The sequence below is a fragment of the Vipera berus genome (assembly GCF_964194415.1).
Source record: "Vipera berus genome assembly, chromosome: 1".
Taxonomy (NCBI): domain Eukaryota; kingdom Metazoa; phylum Chordata; class Lepidosauria; order Squamata; family Viperidae; genus Vipera; species Vipera berus.
The window spans coordinates 228,930,410-228,945,900 of record NC_138202.1 but is presented as its reverse complement, the minus strand read 5'-3'; the positions used below and the strand labels follow the sequence as shown (position 1 = coordinate 228,945,900).

At 37.5% G+C, this 15,491-nt stretch overlaps 1 protein-coding gene across 1 annotated transcript in view; it reads left to right on the top strand.

Moving 5' to 3' along the window:
• Positions 1 to 14,248, top strand: part of GCLC (glutamate-cysteine ligase catalytic subunit) — a 30,823-nt gene extending 16,575 nt beyond the window's left edge. The window contains exons 8-16 of the mRNA XM_081313075.1: positions 538 to 654; positions 2,032 to 2,170; positions 2,552 to 2,664; positions 4,178 to 4,270; positions 4,885 to 4,989; positions 7,602 to 7,683; positions 7,800 to 7,903; positions 10,984 to 11,104; positions 12,076 to 14,248. Of these exons, the coding sequence (XP_081169201.1) occupies positions 538 to 654; positions 2,032 to 2,170; positions 2,552 to 2,664; positions 4,178 to 4,270; positions 4,885 to 4,989; positions 7,602 to 7,683; positions 7,800 to 7,903; positions 10,984 to 11,104; positions 12,076 to 12,281 (1,080 nt within the window). The 3' untranslated portion in view covers positions 12,282 to 14,248. The remainder of the gene's footprint in view (positions 1 to 537; positions 655 to 2,031; positions 2,171 to 2,551; positions 2,665 to 4,177; positions 4,271 to 4,884; positions 4,990 to 7,601; positions 7,684 to 7,799; positions 7,904 to 10,983; positions 11,105 to 12,075) is intronic.
• The last annotated feature ends 1,243 nt before the right edge of the window (positions 14,249 to 15,491 follow it).

Here is a 15,491-nt window from a genome sequence, read left to right as displayed (position 1 = left end):
AAAACTTACTTTCATAGTCCTTACAGATTCAGTTTTCACATTCCTCAAACTTGAAGTATGCACTACCTTGGGATTGAAGGGGGACTTGTCATATTGACTTTGAGCTAGCTTTTTTTCTGTAATGGCATGAATGAGAGTATCAACCGAACATAATTTTAAAAAGACCAGTAGCTTTGGATGTTCAAAATAAATACAAGTTCAGATGATACCCACTGTACAACATACAAGAAATATTAGATGACTGCTTGTTAAATAGAATTGGGGACATAGCGAATATTCTTAATTGAACCACTTCTGTAGGCATCTCTAAGACAGATACTGTTTTAGAGCATGCATAAATAAAAAGAACAGAGTAGTAAGATGACTGGAGTGCAAATGGAGTCTGCTTGGCTAGTAAAACAATTCGTACAGTTGTAAATAATGGCAATTTGATGAGGATGAGTAGAGCATCTTGTATTTCAAGATCATACTTGCCTAGCTTTATATGGTACTGCATTGATAACATGTTACATTACATTCTCTCAAATACTCTTTTAGATGGCTTTAAGTGCTGCAGCTCCTTTTTACAGAGGCTATGTGACAGATATTGATTGCCGTTGGGGAATTATATCTGCATCAGTAGATGACAGAACAAGAGAGGAGAGGGGTCTAGAGGTATGTGAGTTTTATATATACATCTTATATATTCATTACAGAGTTGCAAACCTGTTTATTAAAAATGCTTCAGTTGTTTCCTTAGTATGATCTTCATAAAAAAAATCATTGTTTTACATTCTTCTGGTATTTCTTTTAATTTTGCAGAGGCAGAATCACTGATACAATTCTTTTTTGTCAAAAAAATTATCAAATAAGTGTGCAAAAATGTGTGTGATGTAATCTTGTCTTCAAACTGGATTGAGCAAGAGAAATGAAAAATAGAAATATATAGTGACTGAAATTAAGGAATAGCATTCTCTTTGCATCAGGGGTTGTATTTTGTTTTTCTAAAGAGAGAGACATTTAGGAGCTATGAGAAAAGCAATTAAGAGTTTGCCAGAGTGGTTAGCCAAGCTATCCATGTTCTCACATAAAAATCTGTCCTCCCAAACTTATGTTTCATTCCTGAGTGCTTGAAAACTTTCTTCATTAATTTTTAAGCTTTTTGCTCATTAAGTATTTTTTCATATTTAAATTGTTAGAATGTAGAAAGTGAAGACATTTTTAAATCTACTTTTCTTGGCAATAATAATGGAAATGGTTTCCCAGTGCCTACGTTGGAAATACATTTTGGCTTTCCACCCTAATTGACAGCCCTGGTATTTCTGTAATGAATACCAAAGTCAAACCTTGCTTGCCTTCTATGACAGATAAGGTTGATTAGATTAGGTCATCAAAATTGAGAAATTAAAGAGTACAGAGATATGGAAACAGTTTCAGCTTTATGCATTCTGAGAAAATTTTTAGATCAGATTTTTAGGTGCTGTTTTGTGTACAGCTTTTCCCATCAGATTTCAAATCTTGAGTTCTGAGTATGACATAAAAAGTATTAAGCATATTGATATTCATGTTTACCATGTATATTAATATATTATTGCCCATAGCAGGAGATAAAATTAGTAAAATTCACGCAGATTTGGTTGAATTTTGGCACTTGCCTCCCATGTTTCATCATTCTAACTATATCTAACCTTTTCTAGCGTGGCGATTGATCCACATCTCACTTGTTAGATTGTTTAAGATTTTCTTTGATTGAAGAGGTTTAACTCTTTACTTTTTTCTGACTGAAAGTGGATTTTATTTTTATTTTTGCCTTATGGTTTTGTATCTAATCATATGATAATGTTTGTTAATTATTGTTAAACACTCCACGCCTTTTTATTTTTTATTATATATACATGTGAATGTGTATGTGAATAGTTCATATTACTAAACAGTTAAATTACTGAAAAATATGTTTTCATTTGGTTACAATGCTACAATGACTCAGTGTTATAGTATCTCTTGCAGATAATGACAATAGGTACTAGACATTTTTCTTCTTAAATTACATAGCCATTGAAGAACAACCGTTTCAGAATCAATAAATCCAGATACGATTCCATAGACAGTTATCTCTCAGAATGCGGTGAAAAGTACAATGACATTGATTTGACAATAGATAAAGAAATCTATGAGCATCTAGTAAAAGAGGGTAAGTATTTAAATCAGTGTGACAATGAGGCTCCATGCCTTTGTCTTGTTTTTTTCCCCTTAATCGGACACAATCCTTAAGGACTACTTGTGATTAATTTAAACAAGCTGTTCTTGAAGTATAACACAAAGCAGCATTAGATGTAGTTGTTAATTTTCTGCAGTGATCCCTCATCTTGGAAGCAGTTTCATTCTTGACTGAAAGAATGAATCAGCTATCATATTTCCTATCAAACTCAAAATATTTCATTCATGTATTTGTGGTGACTGTTTCATCTCTCCTCAGCTCTTTTGAGTTACTGCAAGCAAATAATGTGCACATTATATTTAATAAACTGGTTTACTTTTTAACAATGGATATCTCAATTTCTTGGTTTTGTAGGCATTGATCATCTTTTGGCACAACACATTGCTCACTTATTTATTCGTGACCCTTTGACACTGTTTGAAGAAAAAATACATCTGGATGATGCAAATGAATCTGACCATTTTGAGGTTATATTGTTATACTAGTTCATATTAAAAGTGCATAGTTTATTTAATATACCATTTATTTTCTAATAAAAAGGATCAAAACTACAGTAGCACATAGTTATGCCAAATATTTGCTGCATATGTTTCTTCATTATTTCTTAAATGACAACTTCCAAGTATGTATTTCATTGCATATATGAACACAGATAAAAATTCTGAGTTTAAATTATTCATATTGGTAATGTGACAAAAAGTTTAATACTTACTCAGTTTTCAGAGCATAGGTCAGTGTGTAATTTAGGGAGTATGAGTTGACTCCATATTTTTATTTTTTTTATTTTTTAATTCCATTTATATCCCGCCCTTCTCCGAAGACTCAGGGCGGCTTACAAGCTTAGCAGTAGCCTTCATTCTATGTATATGCCTGCTTATTAGGGCTTTCACACACATCCCAAGTGGCATTATTACAAAGTCAGCTTAATTGCCCCCAACAATCTGGGTCCTCATTTTACCTACCTCGGAAGGATGGAAGGCTGAGTCAACCTTGAGCCTGGTGGGATGCGAACCTGCACTAATTGCAGGCAGCTGGTGTTACTTAAGGAGGCATTAGCCCACTGCTCCACCAAGGCTCAGATGAAAGTGTAGGGGGGGGAAAGGATGAAAACTGTATGCTTGCTGGAAACACTGATCTGCCCAGGACAACCAAATTCTAATTAAGTGTCAGTAGTGGAAAATCAAAAACAAGTGAATAAATACAGAATCTTCCTGTTATTTCTGCTCAGCCTTTGATTAGACACGGTTGGCATGGTCCAATTTATATCAGTACAGATAGTATGCATTTATATCTCACCTAATAAAAGCAAACAAAATCTGAGAATTTCTTTACATAAAGGTAGCCCTTACTTACCGACTACTTGTTCAGCAACTGTTCAAAGTTGCAACAGTACTGAATAAGTGGCACTTAAGACCACTCCTGGCTGTTGCACCACCCTCACAATGATCAGGATTTAGGTGCTTGGCAGTAAGTTTGTGGTGGTTGTGGCATCCGGCCATTACATGATCACAACTTGCAACCTTCCCTGTCAGCTTCCCACAAGCAAAGATAATGTGGAAGCCAGCAGGAAGGGTATGAGTTGCTCCAGTAAATCCTCCCTGCACTGGCACGCATCCCACATCCTCCATCCCTTGGACTTCCTGAGCTTGTGCCACACTGCGGCACCTTCCTCCCCAAATCTGTGCACGGCCTACATTGCACCTTTTTGCAGGGACTCCCTCCACTTCCCACTTAACAACCTGAGCATCTTGGGTTAACAATGAAAACTGGGAATGCTTGCCAGTCCCAGTAGCAGTCGTAACTCAAAGACTGTATAGTATTCTAAATGTTTTCAGTACAAAGTTTCTTTCATGCCCTAGTGCAACTGAGGCAGTTTTACAGCTTATTGTTCTATCATGAATTCTCAAGTTTTAAGGTTTTACTTGTTGTGATGAGCGTGTAGAAGTTATAGCCTAATAATACTTATTTTGTCTCCTGTAGAATATTCAGTCAACAAATTGGCAGACTATGAGATTTAAGCCTCCTCCTCCAAATTCAGATATTGGATGGAGAGTTGAGTTCAGACCAATGGAGGTAAGAACTAAACATGTTCAGCAGATTGTGTTATGAATGCTTTAGTACATTTGTGTCTTTCTGCTCATGCTTTCTATTTTGACATTTTTGTGATACACATTTAAGTATCTTGATAAGTTGTGCAATTTACCATCACTACAAACAATGATTGCCTACCATAGATTTTAAGCTTGGGATAGTCTTAGTTTCAACTGAAATTGTAATCAAATCAGAAAGAATCACAAATTCCATATCATTCCTTAATTATATTTCTTCGGTGTAATGTTGCATTAGTTCTTAAATAACATATTTTAAAATACTGATTTACACCTGCAAGCATTCTTTTGTCTGAATCAGAAATTAATATTGGTGATAATTGGCAATATTGGAATTCTCAAAAGAGAACATGTAACAATAGAATTCTACACAAGAATAACCATACCATTATTTGGTTTCTGGAATTCTATTTTAGGAAAACTTGCACAAAAAGGTATACTGTAATATTGATAATATTTAACAAAATATTCTAAGTCTGATATCTTAATCAGAATCTATGATGGAATCTTTCTGTATATATTTGGGATATATATAATATACATACTTCAACAATTCTAAAAGTACTTTTTAATTTCTAGGTCCAATTAACAGACTTTGAAAACTCAGCATACGTTGTGTTTGTTGTACTATTAACTCGAGTCATTCTCTCATATAAATTGGATTTTCTCATCCCTTTGTCCAAGGTAAGAGTGTTTGTGTAATATTTATTTATTCTTCTGTACTGCCAAATCAGTAGTCTTAAAGCATTTTACCATACAATCAACAAAAGCATCATATGAATGAAGGCAAATATACATGTCCCAGGATAATGTTGCAGGATCCAATCTGGGTTGGTCTCCGGGATCAGAGGTTTAGTCTTCCGAGCTTTTGGATTTGACAGCACAAGGAAATAACAACCCATGACTTAATAACTGACCATTAACACCCCAATCTACAATAAAAAGTCACACACAACCATAAATATGCATAGAATAACCCAAAGCACACATTCTGGTAGAGAGGATGGTACCCTGAGGATGGAGCTGCAGCATGGGTCCGAAAGCTCAGAAGACTAAGCCTCTGGTTCCAGTGACCGACCCATATTGGATCCTACAAAAGCATCTATAACAGTTAAGAAATTCCATGGTAAAAGACATTATCATATCCAGCCTCCCGCCAGTGTTTGACCCGCTTCAGTTTGCCTACCAATCAAGTCGCTCTACGGAGGATGCTATTCCGTTCTCCATCTGAGCTTGAAGCACTTAGAGGAAAGAAATACGTGTGTTTATTGTTTGATGACTTCAGTTTGGTGTTTAACACAATCATTCCCCAGCATCTAGTAGACAAACTGGGCCTTCTAGGCTTAAACACTCCTTCGTGCAACTGGTTTCTTGATTTTCTTACCAAAAGGCCCCAATATGTGCCAGTTGGAACAAATACCTCAAATACCACTTTTTTGAGCACAGGTTCTCCTCAGGGCTGCGTCCTAAGTACGCTGCTGTTCACCCTGTTGTGCTAGGTTTGCCACCAACCATATTGTGAAATTGATACAACAGTAGTGGGCCTTATTCATGATGACAAGGTGGAAGCTTACCGCAAGGAGGTTGAGGGATTGGTGAACTGGTATAAGGAAAACAGCCTCATTTTAAATACCGGAAAAACCAAAGAGATCATTGTTGATTTCAGAAAAGGCAGGCACAGCTACACTTCTGTGCATAAATGATTCACCTGTGGAGATGGTTACCAGCATCAAATTCCTGGTGTGCAGCTAACAAATAGGCTGGCTTGGTCGCTCAACAATGAGAAAATGGTGAAGCGGGCACAGCAGCGCCTGCATTTTCTGCATCGCCTGAGAAAAGCACATCTTCCTTCCTGTTCTGACCACTTTCTACGGGGGGACGATTGAGAGCATCCTGTCATACAGCATCACAGTCTGGTTTGGAAGCATCGCTGCTTCACACAGGAAGGCTGTGCAGAGAGTGGTGAGGATGGCCGAAAAGATCATTGGCAGTTCCCTCCCCTCCATCCAGGACATAGCACAGAAACGTTGCTTGAGCAGGGTCCGTAAGATTATCTGGGACACTACTCATCCTCTTCACGACCTGTTTTCCTTGTTACCTTCTGGGAGGAGGCTGTTGTGATTCAGGGTCAGCCTGTGGGTTTGGCAGTTGGGTCGGACGACTCAGAGGAGGAGGAGGAGGGGGGTGTTGAAGAGCTTGCTGAGGGGATTGGACAGCTTGATGAGAGCCCCCAGCCAGGCCCCTCTCATCTGGTCACGACACAGACCCAGCTGTGTGAGCCTGACAGCGTGGATGAAGATGACCCACAGCTGGCCCTGTTCAAGGACGCCCGACGCAGGAGGCAGTCAATCAGGAGTAAACAGAGGAAGGCAATGGGGCTCCTCGGAAGGAGGCAGAGAGAAGCCACGCCCTGAACTGTATTTAAGGGGGAATGCGTGGGAGGGCTGGTTTGCTGAAGGCAACCGCTTGAAAAGCTCCTGTTTCTTGGTTTGTGTCTTGTTCTATTTGTTTTTGTAGCAATAAATTTGGCAGGCGTAATTCCAGCCTCTTGCCTTCTTGTAAAAGGGGTTGTCCCTGACTTTTCTGCAGGGCCGGTAGCAGGCTGGTACAGAACAGAGGCTTTGTGGTATCCGAAGCAGAACATCCAGATTCAGCCACAGTTTCATTCCATACAGCATTAACCTTGTGAACTCTCAAGCTTCCTCTTTCCATTATATATTCAAGATGGACAGTACTTAATATTTATTTGTTATGTATATGTAGGGGTGTGGGTCTATACATACGTTGTATATAGTATGTTTAAGTGTGTGTCATGTATATGTTCCACTTTGAGAGCGGGCAACTAAATTTTATTTTTGATGTGTGCCGTTGTTCCCGCAGTAAAAAATGACAAGGTTGTCTTATCTTATCTTAAATATCAGTACATTAAGATAAAATAAAATGGGATTTTCTTAGTTACCATTTCAGCTATTCCCTAATTTAGTGAGGAAATAGCTGAAAGTTGACTAAATCATTTCAAGTTTAGGTACATGAAAAAATCATAGTCAAGATAAGACAGCATGTTTGAAGATAGATAGCAGTCATTCCATAAGACCAATACTGGGTTAGAACTCCATTTGTAATTGTTTTACATAATCATGTTTAGTAATTATGCAAATTGTTGCATAATCACTAGTGAAAATCTATTCTAAAGTGCAGTTTCTAAAATCTTCTGACTAAAAAGTTAACTACATTTATTTTATTTCCATTTTAGCAAGAAACCCAGTGTAACATTTTCCTCTCTCCCCCTTTTTTAGGTGGATGAAAACATGAAAGTAGCTCAGAAACGAGATGCTGTCCGGCAGGGCATGTTTTATTTTAGAAAAGACATTTCTAAAGGTATGCTGTTTATTTTCAGGTTGATTTTATTACATTTGAGTATAAAACAAATGTAAAACAAATTGGTTTCTTTGGATGCTTTGAATCCTTCACTCAACCTAATTCTTTTTTTAAAGGTGGCAATGCAGTAGTGGATGGATGTGGTGCAACTCAAAATGGTACAGAAACAGATGTAGAAGAATATACATTAATGAGCATAGATACAATAATTAATGGAAAGGTAAGGTCAACTATTCATGCAGTTTGTCATATTTTATTGATTTGATGAAGAGTTAGATTAAGAACCAGGGTTGTGATCTAAAGCAAGCAAATAGAAATTCTGATTCTGATCTTCCCTTAGCTGAGGATAACAAAAGAAAATTAGTTCTCTTGATTTGGCCTTTAAGACATCTTGAACTAATTATTATTTTAACATGTTAATTTCAGAAATGATGTGAGGCAGGAAGAAATAATTTTAAAAGACTACTCTGGCACCTAGAGGGTGGCAATACCGCTGTATATACTTACACATTCTTTTAAGTTTATGAAGTCTGGATATAAAAAGGAAATTGTTGAGAAAAAAAGAATACAAATGAACTAGAAAAAAAAACACACAGAAAACCAACTACAAAGTTTGTGAACCCTTTTGAATTTTCAACTATTACAAATAGTTTTGTAAACTTTCAGACTGGTGATCATTCACAACTACCGTGTTTCCCCGAAAATAAGATCCAGTCTTATTTTATTTATTGCCTTCAAAAGAGGCACCAGGTCTTATTTTGGGGGCGATGTCTTACCTCAGGACCGCCACAGCCAGGCCTCCCACACCCTGACCCGTCTTGCTGCCACATGAGTAGCTGCCTGCCATGTGGCGCATCAGGCCCTGAAGCTCATTGTACCGTTCATGCCACAAGGCTTGTTGCACTGCTGCCACCAGGAGGCTCATTGCACCGCTGCAAACCGCTCACAGGAGGCTGCACTGCTCACCACACCAAGTGGCTGCAGCAGTGTGATGTGCCACATGCCTTGCGGTTGCAAGTGGCCACAGGAGAACTCAGGCAGCAGCGTGACAGGTATTGGGGTGTGGGGGTCCTAGCTGCAGCAGTCCTAAGGTAAGCGGATGCGGGGCATGTGAGGCGGCTCCACCACTCCTGCCCTAGCTTGATTTTTGGGTATGTGCCTCGCTCCCAAACTAGGGCTTATTTTTGGGGTAGGGCTTATATTAGGCCCACCCTCAAAAATCAAGCTAGGGCTTATTTTCGGGGTAGGTCTGACTTTTGGGGAGACATGGTATTATCAGAGGACCTCAAAAATCTCCTTTGTTCCAGCCATGTCATACTTCCCACAAACTTTTATTGTGAAGATCAGATTTTAAAATTCAAGAATTTTATTCTTGAAATAACGGCAGGACTTCCCACACTGACATCTGATTAAAAACATCTGGCTCTGATTTCCCCTTCAAATGAACTATTAATTCTAGAGATGCCATACTATCCCCACACAAATATGTAGCTTTGGCTCATTTTCCTCAGAAATAAATGAACAAGTATAATGTTTTTGTTTAACTGGGGTTTTTATCTAGTTCTCGGACTTATGTGGGGAACGGATCATGTTTTAGGTCATATTTATGAAGAAATATCGAAAATTCATAAAGGTTCACAAAATGTTAAGAACCATTGTACGTAGGAAATATTCCAAATAAAAAAATAGCAACAGTTTAACTGCCCTCAGTTGTTAGCTATGCTGGACCTCAATAAAGCTTGAAGTGAAATCTAGCAGAGAATTTTAGATTTTAATATACAAAAGGGACTGGTTTTACATTTCAGACTTCGGCTACAGTAATCTCATTATTCACCTTTCGCCATTTCCTAACATTTTTGTAATATTCAGGTGCTTTTCACATAAGGCGTACTTACCCCGATATTCCACTTTGTTGCTGATAGGGAGATACAATATGCCCTACCAAGAGCACATGTGCCTATGTTCAGACACTAAAATTGAAACAGTTGAACAGGAATGCTCTTTCTTGGAAGATGGACCTAATCTCTCCTCCAATCACAAATTACTGGACTGATCCCAACAGGCAGTTCTCTATTTCCTTTAAATTATCAGGCCTGCAGAAAATCTGTCCAAATTCTATACCAGCATAAGAGGTTAAAAAACAAATAGATCTGAACAGAAATTAAACGTGCTCAGTTTCTGCTTTGAACAGGTCTTTATGCTGAATATTCTGAATTCCAGTTCTCTTTGGTTTATTATTGTATATAAATTTAAAAGCTGCCTAATTACTCTGATGACTTATTACCTGCTTGAACAAGGTATTGACTTATAGAGCATATTCCTAGTGTTTTGCAGAGATGATTGACAGTGATTATTTATTTATTTATTCGGTTTATATACCGCCCTACTCCCGAAGGACTCAGGGCGGTTTACAAGGCAAAATTTAAAAACAATACAATATAAAATTAAAATAAAATAAAATTAAGTCTAGCCCCCAAAAAATTAAAATCACAATTTAAAAACATTAAAACCCCTCAATCCAGACCAGATAGCTCAAAGAGCCAGGTTTTTAGGTCCCGGCGAAATGAACGAAGGTCGGGGGCAGTCCGGAGTTCCGTTGGCAGTTGATTCCATAGGGCAGGCGCGCCCACAGAGAACGCCTTCCCCCTGGGGATCGCCCGTCGGCAATCCTTGACCGGCGGTACCCTGAGGAGGCCCTCCCTGTGGGAGTGCACAGGACGATGGGAAATTGATGCTGGCAGCAGGTGCTCCCTCAGATAATCCAGGCCAATGCCATTTAGGGCTTTATAGGTCATCACCAGCACCTTGAATCTCACCCAGAGGGCATTTGAGGTGCAGGTTAGAAAATTGTTATGTAAATGTTCCCTCTTCTTGTACCTTCCTGTTTAATACTATTCTCACTTATTTTATACAATGAGAATAAGTGAAAAGCAGATTCTCTTAAGAGACTAGTTGTTGCTTTGCTTCCTTTCTGATGCCCAGTAGCCAGCCAGAAAATTACCCAGTGGCTGACCTAAGCTTCCCTGCACCCTGCTATCACTGCTGTTCAGTAAAAAAAGACACTGATTATATTTCTCCAATTATAGCATAGTATTTAAGTATTGTATAGAGAAATCATTATTTAAAATACACATGCAATGAAAAGCATAACCTCTTTTATAGGCCTACTGATAGGCGTCAGTTTTATCATATCCTTTAGAGGGCACCCTTGTGCCAATATCAAAACGAGAGTTATAATATTGGAGTGGAAAAATAAATATTTTTAGCATTATTATTTCAACAGTGGTTTAACTTTTCTAGGAAGGAGTATTTCCAGGATTAATTCCAATTTTGAACTCTTACCTTGAAAATATGGAAGTGGACGTGGATACAAGATGCAGCATTCTAAACTATCTGAAACTAATAAAAAAGAGAGCATCAGGTATGAATAGACATTGGATGTTATATAGGGAGTCCTCGACTTGCAACCATTCGTTTAGTGATCATTTGAAGTTACAACGGCCCTGAAAAAAAGAGACTTATGACCGTTTTTCACACACCTGTGACCGTTGCAGCATCCCCATGGTCACGTGGTCAAAATTTAACTGCTTGGTAAATGGTTCATATTTATGATGTCCCAGGGTGGTGTGATCACTTTTTACGAACTTCTGACAAGCAAAATTAACAGGGAAGCCAGATTCACTTAACAGCCGTGTTAATAATTTAATAGCTGCTGTGATTCAAAATTGTGACAAGAGAGGGCATAAAATGGGGCAAAATTCACTTAACAACTGTTTCGCTTAGCAACAGAAATGTTGGGCTCAATTGTGTTCATAAGTCAGGGATGACCTGTATATGGGTTGTCAAGTAGGAAAAAAAATGGTGCTCTAGGTATATAATACCTAAAGCCCTAAGCCTGGAGTTTATGTATTTACGGTTTAATTTATTCCATCTCTTGCTCCTATTTACAAATAAATACTTGATTTTCCCCTAAAAGGCTAATGATAACTTTATTGACATTTTGTCCATTATTTTATTATGTTGCCCCTTATTCCATTTTTTGTCCACTAATTTATTATTTTTTACAAAAATAATACCTTTTAACAGACTGTTTCTTCCCAGTATAGGTAATACTCAGAATTATTTGTTATTGTTTTCATTGACAGATCTGTGGTGGAAAACTTACTGAATTCATTGAGTTTACAGTATATATATAGTACAATAAACTAATGCTTTACTCTTAGCTCTTTGTACAAATAGTACTCTTGAATACTATTTGTATGTAATATGGAAATTTAAGGTGACCTTTTAAGGAAGGCTAAAATTAAAAGAAAGTAAATGGAAAGTTATATTTTCATATGGGGGCAGGGGTAATGAAAAGAATTAATGCATACCCTATGACTTCTCCCTTAGGCGAATTAATGACAGCTGCCAGATGGATGCGAGAATTTGTTGCAAACCATCCAGAATACAAGCATGATAGTGTGATCTCAGAAGAGATGAATTACAGCCTGATGTGGAAATGCAATGAAATTGCACAAGAGCAAGTTGAATGTCCTGAGCTGCTTGGAGTGGGCTTAAATAAACTAAAGTACAGTGGAATTAAAGCCACTTCTTAAGGAAAAGTTTTAATTTGATGTGTAATCTGTAAAATAGCTAAAGGAACACTAGTCACACTACTGCAGTTTCATAATGTGAAGACCAAATGGTTTTATTACACTATACAGTGGCCAATCTCAGTTTTCTCTTAAAACTTCCTACAGTAGGGACATTCTTCTATTTAAGGTTTATACTATGTACATGTAAATAATATATATTTTTGATTTAATACCGGTGTATTTTAGTATCATACTAAAAGTCATTGTGAAACCAACTTATACCTTTTTACATACTTAATCTGGAAAAATGTACTGTTTTATCAAACAGCTTTGTAAATGTAACATATTGATTCTTGTATATTATTTGCCTTCCAGAGCTGAATGTTTACTCCTGACTTGTTGTCTGGAATGCAATGAATAACCTACTGTATTTTTTTCTAAAATCAGAACCCGATTCATACTTTCCTGTTCTGCGGTACAAAAATGATGCAATCTTAATCTTGCTGAAGTTAGTGCTAGAAAACGTAACTGACATCTACAAAACAACATTTGTAGTTATAGTTAAATTCACAGGTTTGGATTTATATAGATCTTGGTCCAGTCCTAGTAGGATTAATAAAAGTACTTCCTCTTAAATAACTTGGGTGTAAATTAATATTATGCTATTGTTGCCGGAAGCTCCTATCACCTCCAGTCAGTGACATTTTGCATTATGTGTTCTTAATATTAGATTTCAAACTCTAGGAAAAAGGCATGACCATGTAGATTAGCAATCTGAAATGCAAATTTATTCTTAATTGAAGCCCACATCCTTTTAGATCAAAGTGTCCTTTAAAAAACAGATTATTTTAGCTCCAATGTGGTTTAATAAGATTCTATTGGCATGATACAGGAATTAACTAAACACTCAGACCAGACTTCCCTTCCTCTTTTTGTTATGTGATGTAGCTGGTTCTAGCATGTGAAGAGGTCAAAACAAAACAAAACACTCAATGCAGCAGTTTGGGTTATAAAAATAAAAACCCAAAATGTGGCAAAATAATAACCAGCAGAAGAGTGTGCATGTGTACATGCCTTTAACACTTGTGTGATATACATTTTCTCTTCAAAAAAAATTTCCCTGCTGTGTAATAATGGCAAGAGAAATCATGAAAATGCATGAATGTTTAGGAATCAGGAATCTGAAGTATATAGGAACTGTAGAAAAATACAGCATTTCTACTGTTGTACATAAAAAAAGATTTAATCCAAAGATTTTTAATACTACACGCCTAAATGACAGAGAAGTGAGTAACTTTCCAGCAGCTTGTGGAATTGAAATCCACTGTTAAAACTATGCTATGTTAGAGAAAGTATTTTTGTTTGATCATCATAAACAGCTCATAATCTTGATTTCACATGCTCTGCTTCTTATAGTACACATCATTTTCATGCATCCCCATACTAGATGGTTTTTTATGAAAGTTGCAGTTTAGCATTTGAAGCCTGGGGCTTAGATCTCCCTGTGCCCCAATACAGCCATTTCTTTGCAGCAGGAGTCAAGACCTATTTCTGCTCCCAGGTTTGTTATTCTAACGAACTTTGTACATCCAGAGTAAAATGAAGCTTCTGCCAACAAAAAAACCCAAACAATTCCAAGTCCCAACTTGAGGTACTACTCAACTTTATTGTCAAGTAAAAGCCACATATTACTGTTTTGTCTGACATTCCAAGGAAATGTTTGTTTTAAACCACATACAATACATGGACTGAATAGAATAATTTGTGCCCTATAAATGGTGAAACATGACTTGATGGAAGTATTAGCATAACATTGCCAGCCTAGAGATTTTATTCACTCCCCTCATGGTACATATTTTAAGATACTCCAATCATATGACTCGAAGGCTGTAATAAATTTTCTGGATTCTGATAATTCTGCCATACTGTTTTTGATGCATAATAACTTTTTCATGATTATAAAAACTGGGCTATCCCACACTAAGAAACCTGTGTGAGAGCATTTTTTTTCAATACAGGCCTTTGAGGGGTAGTAGTGATACAACCAGCCATATTTCTGAATCCCAAAAGTCACACTGAGTGTCAACTACAGGGTAACCAGATAAAGAAGCTTGCCTCTGCAGGAAAGCTGAACTGTACTGAGATACAGAAACAGAATCTGGAGAGTCTGGTTATGCATTCTCTTTGCTTCCCCGTAAAGCCCCACTGAAGCTGGAAAGAGCCAGCCTGAGCCTCTTGAAGTAGGTAATCCTCAACTTGTGACCAATCACTTAGTGACCATTCAAAGTTAAGGCAGACCCTCAAAAGCTATTTATGACGCAGTCCCAACATTAACGGCCAGAAATGCCTGTTTCCTTAAAAGTTTCTGAATATTTCGTTCAAGGACATCCCTGGCACTGGTGTGAAAGAAACCCTGGTCTAGGACAAACTAAGCTATAATATGTTTTGCTTGGTTTGTAATTTAGCCAAGAGCCCATCTGGATTAGGTGAAGCGAGAAGGTTCACACAAACCCTTTTTTACATTTTTTGAGAAGAAAGTGGAGCGGGGGGGGGGTGTAAAGAAGCCCCTTAAAGGTCTATAATATCAAAATAAGGACTAGGCACCTTACACACTTACGGAGACCCTTGAACAAAAGAAAGCTGCACATTGCCGTTTAGTGGCTTTCATTGGGTCTTAAGCTGCAGGTAAAGAAACTTAACGGTATGTGGGAACAACCTTGGGAGAAACAAGGAAGGCAACAGTCTAATAATGAAATCTGACACTGAAGAAGGAGGGGTGGCGAAAGTGGCTCAGTGGGCCCCTCCCCTAGTTTTTGGGAGAGTGAAAGTGAAAGTCAGAAGGAGTACTTTCAGGCTTGCAAAATTCTGTTAATATACTGTAACTATGAGAAAGATAGAGCTAATAATCCTGGCTGTGATGCTTGTCTGGACTACCTTGGAAGGCTAACAAAAAACAGTTTAATGTGATATGCAAATCTGATCTCTTTGTTAAAATGATTTGACTCAACAGAATGGACAGAAATATAAGGTATGATGGTAAAAATAGTTTACTCTTTGCTGCAATTTTTCTCTTGGCTATAATTACTGTGAAGAGGTGAGATGAAAGAAACACAGCCTCTATCCTTATGGTAAAATGTAATTAACGTATTCTAATAATTCCTAGAAGTGAACCTATTACTTTCTATGAGTTACACCCAAAGCATTTTTTATATTTAGAAATTCCACTCTAAT